General features: G+C 65.8%; 1 protein-coding gene across 1 annotated transcript; it reads right to left on the minus strand.

The window, feature by feature from the left end:
• Nucleotides 1-16: 16 nt before the first annotated feature.
• On the minus strand, nt 17-11,085 carry NXPH4 (neurexophilin 4). The gene is made up of 2 exons (XM_065858941.2): nt 10,984-11,085; nt 17-1,344 (listed from the first exon to the last, which is right to left on the minus strand). Exons 1-2 carry the CDS (start codon nt 11,029-11,031, stop codon nt 583-585), a joined length of 810 nt encoding a protein of 269 aa, XP_065715013.1. The 5' UTR covers nt 11,032-11,085; the 3' UTR covers nt 17-582.
• Nucleotides 11,086-11,656: the final 571 nt, after the last annotated feature.

Raw genomic sequence — 11,656 nt, forward strand, 5'->3', positions numbered from 1 at the left:
TTTTTTTGGTTCTTTTTTTCTTTCCAGTGTTTTTCTTTATTTTCCGCTTTTTTCCATTTTAATTTTCTTAAAAAAAATATGAAGCAGCCCCTGCCCAGAGCCAGGGGGAGGGCAGCCCCCCCCACACCTCCGTCCCTGCTCCTGGGGGCGCTTCTTCCCGGCCAAGCGGCTGCAGATGGGGGTGAGGAGCGGTGAATCTGGGCAGGGTCCCCACCCTGGGGGGCTCCATGGGTCACCAGGTTTGGTGCCTGGGAGGGGCCGACGGGGAGGGTGCCCACGCACAGATCACTGTGTACATGCACAGACACACACACACCCCTCCCACGGCTGCAAAGACACCCCCACCCCCAGCAGCACACGGGGGGCGCCTGAGCTCCCCCCAGCACCGTGACCCGCTGGCATGTGGCAAAATCCCCGTTACAACCATCCCGGAGGTGCCACACACCCAACCAGTGCCACCACACGGGGTTGTGCCCCCCCAGCTCACCCCACACCCCGGGGATCCCCAATGCAGCTGGGGCAAGGTGCAGGACCTCCCGGCCCCCATCCAGCTCCGGCACCCGCCGCCTCGTCCCACGGCCATCAGCCGAAATAGGGGTTGTCGTGCTGGAAGTTGTAGTCGGGGCAGACCTTCTGCACCAGCTTGTAGTCGATGCTGAGGAAGGAGATGAAGATGCAGATGACCTTGAAGGGCTTGGCGCAGAGCCAGGCGGCGTGGCTCTGCGTGTGCTCCGTGAAGCACACCTTGGACGGGTCGTACAGGCACGGCTTGTTCTTGCGAGCCCGGTTGGTCTTCTCGTACTCCACGTGGCAATTGAGGGCCTTGGCCGGGCGCCCCTCGGGCAGGGTGCTCTGCTGGGGGGGCGGGAGCGGCAGGGCGGCCGGCACCAGCACCTCGAACCCCACCGCCTTGGAGGGCGGCACGATGCTGACCGAGACGTTGCCCAGGCTGGAGGAGTTGTGGCGGAAATAGACGCTGAAGGTCCCGTTGATGTGGTCGACGATCTTGCCCGTCACCAGCAGGCTGAACTTGAGCGTCTTGATGTTGAAGTAGAAGTCGCCCCAGCCAAAGATCTTCTTGGTGCGGCCGGATTTGAGCGAGGGCTTGCGGCGGGCGCGGGAGCTGGGCGGCTCGCCGGCCGAATGGTTCTTCTGCCAGTCCCAGGGGCTCTGCGCGGCGCCCAGGGCCGTCCCTGCGCCCTGATGGGGCTCGGCCGGGATCAGCCGCCCGGGGTCAAGCACTGGGGGCTTCAGGGTGCCGTAGGGGACATCCTTGAGGAGGCCGGAGGTGTCGAGCTCCAGGTACCCCAGGGTCTTGGCGATGTGGCCTCCAGTGCACACCATCTAGGAAAGAGGGCAGAGGCTGCACCCGCGTCCCTTTGTTTGTCCTCCTGCCTGTCCCCATGCGTCCTTCTGTGTCTGCGGACCCCTCCTGTGGCCAAGCACCGTGCACCCCTTTGGTACGATGACCCGCACCGTGCCGGTGTCACCCCCAGGGCTGCTTCTCCAGCGTCACCCATGTCCCCGTGACAGCAAGAAGCGGGACACGGGACAATTGACGCCTGCCTGCCCCACCGCAGCTGAGCCCCATTGAAATGCAGGGGGGTGGGGGGCAGCAGCGTCTATGGAGAGGAGGGGGCATCAGAGCCCAGCGCCGCCTGCCAGGGAAGCCTAATTGCATTACCCGCTGCCTCTGATCTGTGGCTGAAATGACAGAGACCCCCGCCAGGCTGCACGGCACCGCTCCGCCCTCCGCGATAATTGCCGCGGGAGGACAGGGTGCATTGTGTGCAGGGGGGCACACGGGGAACCAGCGGGGAACCCCTTGCTCTGCTGGAGGGGTGCGGCTGGGGTCACTCTGTGCATTCTGGAAAAGCGGGGAATTTGCAGCAAAAGTAGCAAAGATGGGCAATGCAGCGGGAGGAAGACGCCAGGCAGCAGCAAGGTCCCCGCACGGGTACAGCAGCAGCGTCCCCTTCGTCGCGCTCCCCGCGGCCATCGCTGTGTCCGGCTGCCGGCTCTGACACCGCGGGCTCAGCAGAGCCAGCTGGCAGCTCTTCAGCCCCGGGACCCCAGCTCTGACGTGTCCCTTGTCCCTCCCCGCCTGCTTCCCCATCGCTCGGCCTGGCTCTGCACCCCGGCGTGCCCCCGCCTGCCCTGCCAGCTGCTGCCGGTGCGCAGGATGCTGCCCCGGCAGCCCCGGCCTCGTCAATCACTGTCACCGCGGGTTGGCAGGTGCTCGGGCTGCTCTGGCAGCTTGTGCTCCGGACGACCTGTTCCCCGAGGCAGCGAGCGGAGGCACCGGCTGGAGGGGCCTGGGGGAGCATGGGGGGGTTGTGTTCCCAAAGGAAACTGAGGCACGCGGCAGCGCTGGATCGCAGCCAGAGCCGCTGGACGCGGGGCAGAAGGTGCTGGGGGGTCACCCTGGCACCAGCCACCCCGCAGCCACCCACGCCGTTTCCCCCTTGGAGCACAGTGTGACCCTGATTATAGAGGGGTGAGCCCCCCGGGACCCCTCCTGCGCAGGGACCGCTCTCTGCTGGGGATGCAGCAGCACCGGGGGGCTGCTCAGCCCACAGCCCCCCCGTTCACCCTGTTCCTCTCCAGCCGCTGAGCTGGATCCCCGGCCAGGCTGCGCACGGCTGTCTCCGGGATCTATCGCCTTATCCCCCGGTGCCGCGGGCGCCGGGCTCAGCCCGTAAATCTGCTCCGGCGTGCGCTCGCCCTGCCCGCGCCGCACCAGCAAACCGAGCACCCTGGGCAGGGGAGAGGGTTTAAGGGGTCTCGGTCCAGGGTGGGTGAGGGGACAGGGAGCCGTGCGGTGCGAAGCTGTGGCGGAGCATCCCCGCAGCCCCCCGCTCCCTCCCCAATCTCTCTTTGAGCGCGGCTGCTGCTTTCGCCCTTATCTATATTTCAACGCAGCTTCAAAGCCGGGTGCCTTCACCAGCCGGAGAGAGAGGGAGCGAGCACGGCAGGACCGCGAGATGGAGAGATACGCGGTGGAGGGAGAGATGGGCAGCCCCCCGCACCCCCTCTCCGGCCAGGGGAGCGGCGTTTGGAGGGGCCGGTGGTCCCTCCCCGGGAGCTGCTGGGGAGCGGGGATGAAAGGGAATTGCAGAGCAGGGCAGCGACTGCTGATGCAGCCAGGGCTATCGATCGCACCGGAGCGCGGGCCGGGGCTCCGGGTTACAGACCCTCCCCACCCGCACCCCGGTGCGGCCCAGGGCTGGCTCCCCCAGGCCGGGGGGCTCGGAGCCCATGCCAAGGGGTGCGGTGGAGCGGGGCCGTGGCAAAGCCGTTCCAGCACAGCACCGCGGGGACCCAAGGTCACCCCCTGCACCCTGCCAGCGCCGTCGGCATTCAGGGCAGGTCCCGCTCGCACCTCGCGCTAAATATTAATGGTTCTGCTTGTGAGCGAGCGGCCGGGGTGCAGCGCGCACACCCGGGTACGTGAACCTCTTGGATACACTTGGCGGGTATACATGGGGGTCCCAACATCCCCTGGCCCTGCACAGGGGTGCGGAGCCCCCTCCCTCCCCGGCCACCCCAGGATCTGGCCCCTGTGCCTGAGGAGGACCAGGCTGCTACGCTTGGTTTTTACCATTACACATCCACGCGCTGCTGCATCCACACAGACATCCCCGAGACAATGATATATACATTTTGTCACTCTCCAGCCCCTTGTGCACTTTCCTGTGCGTATGCACGCCCGCCATGTGTCTGCAGCACCCGCGTGTCGCTCCGGTGTGCGCAGGCAGCCAGGCAGGGATGCGGGGAGGGCTGGGGGTGGCTGCAGAGGGACTGCGAAGGCGCTTGGTGCCGGCATCAATTTGGCTTGTCAGGCCCTGCGGTGATGGCCACTCACATCCCATTTGCCGGCGGGGGCCAAGCACCGTCAGCTGCTCCCCCGGGACCCACGGTCACCTTGGCGAGGGGAGCGGATCAGCACGGGGAGGAGCGATGGGGACCGGTTGCGATGAGCTCCCAACACCCCCACAACCGACAGCGTGCCAAACCAGAGCACCCATCACCAACACCCCGTCCCTGCGGAGACGCCGTCCCCTGTTCCTTGGTGCGTGTTGGCGGCAGAGCCGTTCCACCGACGGGGATCTGCCGATCGGGGTCTCCAGCTCTCCCCATGGGCGCACGGTCAAGCCGGTCTCTCCCCTGTCACCCTGCCGCCTTCGTTAGTGCAAGGAGATTAATTGGAGGTGGTGAGCAACAATCCCCGCGGGCCCGCTCCCCCCGGCGCGGCGCAGCCCGGGGCGGTGTGGCATTTCCAAAGGTTAGCAGCAAACAAGGTGCCTCTGACAGCTCCCATTTATCTCGCCGGCGCCGCGCGGGTGCTAATGCGGTGGCAGGGTGACGCGGTGGTAGGGTGACGCGGTGGCAGGGTGACGCGGTGACGCGGGGGGCTCTGCCGGGCGGCGGGGAGGGACTGCAGCCCGCGCCCGAGCGTGCAACGCACGTCGGAAGGGCGGCGCGTGGGCGAGAGCGTGCACGCCAGCGGGCGCGCGCACCGGTCACCCGGCGCACCCGCGGCGAGCGTGCGGGGGGACGCAACACGCGCCGGCGCCGCACACGTGCGCACAAGCGCCTTCACACGTCCCCGTGCGCACGTGGGCGCGCGTGCGTGGTTACGTGCGCACGTGGAGCTCGGCGTGTGCCTCCGTGCGTGAGCACCCTGGGATGAACGTGCCCGTTGCAGCATCGTTTCTGGTTGGGACTAAGAGTTGCGAGACCTTTCCACGCGTGGTTTTGCACGGTTTTCTGCGGCTCAGAGGCCGTGCCCTGTTTCTTGCGCTCCGGCGGGGCTGCCACAACTCTCAGAGTGGGACACTTCTAGCAACGCCCCAGCTATTTACCTTGAGCCACTTGGGATGCGCAGACATCTTGGTACCCTGAGCAGGGTTCCCTGCCTTGCTACCTCGTTTTAAGCCTCACCACCATATGCCGAAGCGTATAATCGAGGCGTCTCCATCAGCACAACCCGCTTTTCTAACGTGTTTGCATGAACGCAAACGCCGCCGTAGGGACATCGCGGCCCCAGGTGTGGAGGACGTGGCGTGCGCGGTCGCCCGTGCTTGAGACGTTGTCTTCAAGACAACCTCCCCCATTAAATTGCGGGTCTGCGGAGAAGGAGCGATACGAACGATCCCAAGGGTGCCGGTGCAAACACCTGTGCCCCGGGATGTGCCGGGTCCAACCGCATCGGTGCCTCTGGGCACAAGCGCGCGGCTCCGCGCCCGCAAGCGCAGATGGAGCCGGTGAGTGAAAGGCTGATAATTAAAGTCCCCGCGAGGCAAAGCTGCGGTAACGGTGCCGGCGACGGCTCCGAATGAGCCGGCTGCTCGGGACACCCGGGCTGCACCCGGGGCGTGGGGTCGCGGAGCCCAAGCGACGACAGGCGGGGACAAGTCGCGACGCGCTCGAGCGCCACCACCCAGCTGGACAAACCCTTCCCCGGCGGTGAGCTCCGTGTCACCCCCCAAAGGACCCTGCGGTGGCTGCTGCTTCGGTGCCGCCACCACAACCAGCACCGGTGCCACCCACCCCAAAGCAACACCGGTGCCACCGGTGTCACGACCTGGAGAACCCGGCTTCGCGCGGACACGTTCGCCTTCACCCCCTAACCAGACACCTCGCTCCTCGCAGACAGAAAGAATATGCAAATGCTCCGGCTTTATTAACGCGCTCGGCACGCGCTGGCTAATAAATATTTCATAGCCCGAGTAGGACTTGGTTTTTTTTTTCCCCCCCCCTCTTCTTCTTTCTTTCGTTTTGGTTCCTTTTCCCTGTCACTCGTTTCCTGCCTTTTCTTTTCTCGGCTGTTATTTTATTTATTTATTAGTTTTAAGGGCTGCGTGGTGAGACAGGAGCTGGTGGGTGGTTGGGGGGGAGCGGGAAGAAATGCACATCCCCGGTCTCTCCCCCCACGGGTGGAAAGAAAAGTGCTGTTAAGAGCAAAGCAAGAAATATAATAGAAGGGAGGAGACGGCACCAGGCAAAGGATTCAGGGCTTGTGTGACTCATTGGACTCAAGGAAGAAAAGGGATTGAATGAGGAAACGAGATAAACGGAGCGGGGATGGGGAGAGGGGGCGCGGGGGGGCGGCAGGAGGGGTGGGAGCTGATGGGCTTGGGGGACATCAAACCCCGCAAAGCGTCGCCATCGTGGCCTGAAGCGCTGCCTCGGTTTCCCCGCACGGGAGCGGGTTGGGGGGCTCCCTGCGCCCCCAAGGCCTCTTCGGAGGGTGAGAACTTTGCGATGGGTGCAGCGGGGTGACAGATCCCCCCCGGCGCCCCTCCAAGCGGAGGGTCCCCAACCCCCCGGGGACGTGGCCCGGCCGCCCCCACCCCTCGCCTCCCCATTGCACTTTATTATTGCAATAAATGTAGCCATAAAAGTGGCAGGTATCGGCGCGCGAGGAGATCGCTTCTCCCGAGCTATGGAAATGTAATTTCCAGTGTGCCCGGGAAATTTTATAAGATCGTATCAGGCGGGATCATAAATTGCATTTCCAGCCCCCCCTCCCTCCCTTTCCCCCCCTGCACTGCATCCCCTGCCCCAACGAGGCGAAGGTCACCGCAGAGAGGGGCGAACATGGGTTTGTCCCCCCAGTGGGGACACATCCCCATGTCCCCCCCGCAGTGCTGTCCCCCCCAGGCACATCCCCAGCGCGATTTATTGTCCCCAGGAAGGGACGAGCAGCAGCAGGGACACCACTGTCCCCGCATCCCCAAGCCTGATTAAAACCCCCCAGGGGACCCTCAAGGACATCGCTGGGGCTGTGCTGGGGTGGAGAAGGGGACAACAGGTCCCTGCAACCTCCCCCCATCCTCTGGGAGCCCCTCAGGACCCCGGAGACGGATTCGGCTCTGCTTTGTACCACCCTGCCCAGCTCCCGGTCCCCATTGGGCACAATGGGGTGAAGCATCGCACCGAACACAGCGGGGGGACAGGGGGAGGAACGAGGGGGTCTTTGCTCATGGTGACACCCACTGAGGTCAATCCAGCTGCTGGGACAACCACGGGGAGCGTGGTGCTGGTGGCACCGTACAGCAGCTCCCGTCCCAGCAACAGGCTCCAAGGGGGATTTATTTGGGAGGGGAGAATGAATCCCCACCCTGAGCACCAGGCCCTGCAGGCTCCTTGCAGCTGATGGTTCCTGCAGGCTGGGTGCTCATTTCCACAATGATTTTCCTTTTGCAACAGCGATCAGGGAGAAAAAAGGCGGGGAGGGGGGACCACGGGCACAGGGACGTGATTATTTCTTTAGCAGCAATCCAAGCGGCTGGAGAGGAAGCTTCATCTTTCTTGGGCCATTTACCTTCAGCGCCCGAGCGCGAAGGCTGAGCCGGGCGGCTCTTCTGAGATGCTGGAGCTGGGGCGGGAGGATTCGGCTTGGGGGGGGGGGTCTCAATGCGGCATCACCCCATTGCTGGCACTTGGGGTCCGCGGGAGGAGGAGCTGAGGATGCAGGGATGGGGCACAAAGGTCATTTATCTGCGCAGGTTAATTAGCAGGGGTGTTATTAGCAGTGGGGTGCTCAGATTGGGGTTGCAGAGGGAAGCGCCCGCTTGGTCATTTCCCAGCTTGGGCCAGCAAACTGGCAATTAAAAACAAGGAGGGGGGGGGAAGCAATAAAGCAGCCCCCAGGTTGCAGCCAGAACAGCACTGGGGAAGAGGAGGAGTGGGTCTGGCTGGGGGGCAGCCCTGTGTGCCCCCCCGTCCCCAGCCGCTGTCCCCCCGGCGCAGGCTGAGCCGCGCCACGCTCCAGGCTCCAGCCTTATTGAATCTCCCAGCTCGGGGTGCAAAGGGCACCACGGGGAAGAGTTATTAAAAAAAGGGAAATGAGTCGCTTGGAAACCTTCTTTCAGAATAACAGCGCGTGTTTGTTTGGCGATAGATTAGCTCAGCCATGCTGAGCACACAGCACCCACCGCAACGCTGGTCACCTCGGGAGATCTGCGGGAACAGGGAGACGGGGACACGGAGCCGCTCGGTCCCCCCGTCCTGCCCCGCGGGGTCAGTCCCTGCGGCTCCGCACCCACAAGGACCCCGGCTTGCAGGGCTGTGCCACCACCCGCACCCCATTTCCCACCAGGAAGGGGTTAATTCTCCCCATTAATGGGACCTGGGAGGGGGCGAATAGGGGGTGTCCTTGCACCAAAAGGCCTGGCAGCATCTGCTTAAGAGCAAAGCCATCTGTCAGCCACCAAGCCAGCAGCCGTGTGCCAGCTCTCGGGTGACACCGAGGGAAAGGGGCGAGTTTTCCTGGGGTCCCACAGCACCAGCCTCTCACCGCAAGGCAGGATTTTCCCTGGAAGGGTTAATCTGGGAAGGCAAAACCTACCAGCGACGCTCCAGGTGCTTCGCAGACAACCCAAGGAAGGAAACCCAGGCAAGGTGCCGGGGAGGCGCCTTCCTGCAAAGTCACAGGAGCTCAGCGAGGCCGGAGCGGGGGGCGAGGAAAGACACCCCCATAACCCGGCTACAGCTCAACCCCACCGCCGCACACCGCGATCCCGGTTGTATCTGCTGCTCCTGCCCGTGGCCCCTGCACCGCCGGCTCTTTTTGGTGCACAAACAGGAGCGGGAGGGCTGGGGCGCGGAGCTCACCTGCGGGGAGCAGCGGGGAGCATCGCGGCGCCTGCCCGAGCGCTGCCGGCCGCAGCCCAGGAGAGGGAAGGAGAAGGCAAACCATGGGCAGCAGCAGCAAAGGGTGGGGGGTGATGGGGGGTGATCTGCACACACTCACACACACACAGCGGGGACCGGCACCCGCTGGGCCAGGAGAGCTCGTCCATCCCAGCGGGGCGATGCGCACCCAGCAGGGACAATCAGCAAACGCAGCGAGGCGGGGAGACACCCCGGGGGTCCAGCCGCTCACAAACGCACACCTCGGACCCTCCATGCGAGCGAATGCGCCCACAGGTACCAGGTGCTTGTCACCTGGGGGATGCGACCACATCTGCCTCCTCGCCCATCGCTCCCACCACCACCCTATGGGACACAGCACTGGGAGCTCAGCTCCAGAGCAGCACCTGGGGTGGGGGAGCCAGCGGGGACCCCCTCACCTGCCCCACGAAGGGCTGGGAAAGTTTGTCCCCCACCGGCATCTCCCGGGGTTATTCCCCATACACACAGCACAAGGCTCCTGCACCCACACGCTCACCCTGTGCCCTGGGACGGGCCCGATCGCCCCGCCACGAGCCCCCACGTCCCCCCAGCGCTGGTGCCCGTGCGGGGAGGGGGCCGGGGCAGCGCCCTGCTCCTGATTTCATCAAAACAAAACCATTTGTCTTGAAGCAGCTCCAGCACCGACAGATGCTCTGCGTTAGATGGACATGGCGGGGGGGGTCACGCAGAGCCACCCCCACGCTCAGATGCGCACATCTATCCATCTATATCCGTACAGAAGGGAGAGTGCCGGAGAAAGACAAGTTGCAAGAGCCTTCGCCTGGGGGGTAGGGTTGTGCGGGGGGGGTCCCTGATGTGCATCCAATTCCCGAGAGGGAATTGACTCGTTTGATTTTATTCATGAAACACAGAAAGTAAAAATGGAGTGTCAGGAAATCAGATCTGCTGGGTGATGAGCGCGGCCCCCCCGGCAGGGCTGGGGGGGCACAATTCCCCTCATTCATGACCACCACAGATGCTGGCGCCAGATGCAGCTGGAGCCCCCAAACCCAGCAGCTCCCGCTGGGGGAGAAAAGCCTCATCGGGCTCCAGGAGGAGGTGGCGGAGCGGGGGACACATGGGGGTGAGTGGCCTTGGGAAGCATTTAGTATCGGGGACCGGGGGACATCACGGGGAGGGCTCTGCGGGTGGGGAGGGCGTCTCTGCATCCGCAACCGCTCAACCTCCACAGTCAGGCGAAGGGGCAAGAACAGGCAAAGCCGCCCGCCCGGCTCAGCAAGGCCAAGCCTGGGCCTGGGGTAAAGCCCAGTGCGCCCAGCCCCAGGCTGAGGGGACACCCTAGAGCCGGGGGGACGGAGCTGGCGGGGCTGTGTCCCCCTGGGCGGAGGTGAAGGCCACCCCGGCGCTGGAGCTGAGCCCGCGCCAAGTCAGGACAGCAACGAGGCGTCACCTCTGCAGGTGGTTTCAGCGCTCACACCCCTGGCACAGCCGCGGATCCTCGGTCCCCCAGTTCCGTTCGGGGTGCAGCGCAACCCCCCCGCCCTCCCCAGCACAGCGAGCAGCGGGGGGTGTCTCCTCCCGCCTCCCCCCGCAGGTGCGATGGATGCAGGTGCGGGGTCCAAGCGCCCCGCACAGCGCACAGGGAGCCCCCCCCGGCAAAGGGCCCGACCGGCCCACGCGCGGCCGCCCCCACATTCACGCGCGGCTCTGTCTCGCGTGTCTCGTCACCCCCCCCACCGCACCTGCCAGACGGCGCCTTCCACGCTCTGCAAGGGGGGGTGGGCGGCTCGGAACGGGGGGTGTACGTCGGTTGCTCCCCCTCCACCACCACAGGCACCCTGGCCCCCCAACTCCGCCCGATGTCCGAGCGCAGAGTCCGGGACAGCCCCGAGCCCGCTCCAACTTGGGGCGAGCAGGACCTCCCCCCCCCGCAAACCCCGCTGCGCAATCCCTGCCCGGTGCCCCCCCGTCCATACAACTCTCCCTGCGAACGCCCATGTGTCCCCCCCAGGATTGCACAAGCCCCCCGCAAATTGCCCGTGACCGCCCGAACCCCCGCGCATTGCACGCCGCGCCCCCCCCCGCCAAATGCACCTCTCCCCAGTAGCCGCACGTCCCCCCGCTACTGCACGACTCGCCGGGGCTGCATGTGACCCCCCCCCCCCCCCCCCAGAATAGCACAGACCCCCCCGAATTGTACCACCCTCCCAATAACTGCACCTCCCGCAACTGCATTCCCTCCCCTGGTAATTGCATCCCCCCCCCCCCCGCAGGAACCGCGCACCCCCCCGGCGGCAACAGCAACTTTGCCGCCCGCGGGCGCGCCCGGTCCCCCGGTACCTGCAGCAGCAGCCAGGGCCCGAGCAGGGGCAGGCGGCAGCGGAGCATCGCGGGGCTCCGCGGGGCTCCCGGGATGAGGGAGCGCGGCAGGGCGGGCGGAGGAGGGAGGCGGCGGCCAAGGGGAGGCAGGAAGAAAGTTGGAGACTTGCTGGGGCCGGGCGGCGCCTCCGCGGAGCCCCGCCAATCCCGGCCCGCCGCCCCCGCGGGGGGGCACCGGGCGGCGGGCACCGGGAGCCGTGCGCGCCCAACCCCTGAGCGCAGCCCGGGGCGGCCCCCGCGGCCGGGAGGGGCGGGAGCGGGCGCTGCGGCCCCATCTCGGGTGACCCCAGCACCCCGGGGTGCCCCTGCATCCGCCCTCCTCTCCTGGGTGACCCCAGCACCCCGGGGTGCCGCCCGTTCTGCTGCCCCTTTCCTGGGTGACCCCAGTACTCTGGGGTGCCCCCAGTTCCATTCCCCCTCTCCTGGGTGACACCAGCACCCCGGGGTGCCGCCCGTTCTGCTGCCCCTTTCCTGGGTGACCCCAGCACTCTGGGGTGCCCCCAGTTCCATTCCCCCTCTCCTGGGTGACACCAGCACCCCGGGGTGCCGCCCGTTCTGCTGCCCCTTTCCTGGGTGACCCCAGTACTCTGGGGTGCCCCCAGTTCCATTCCCCCTCTCCTGGGTGACACCAGCA

The sequence above is a fragment of the Patagioenas fasciata genome, chromosome 28 (assembly GCF_037038585.1).
Source record: "Patagioenas fasciata isolate bPatFas1 chromosome 28, bPatFas1.hap1, whole genome shotgun sequence".
NCBI classification, from domain to species: Eukaryota; Metazoa; Chordata; class Aves; order Columbiformes; family Columbidae; genus Patagioenas; species Patagioenas fasciata.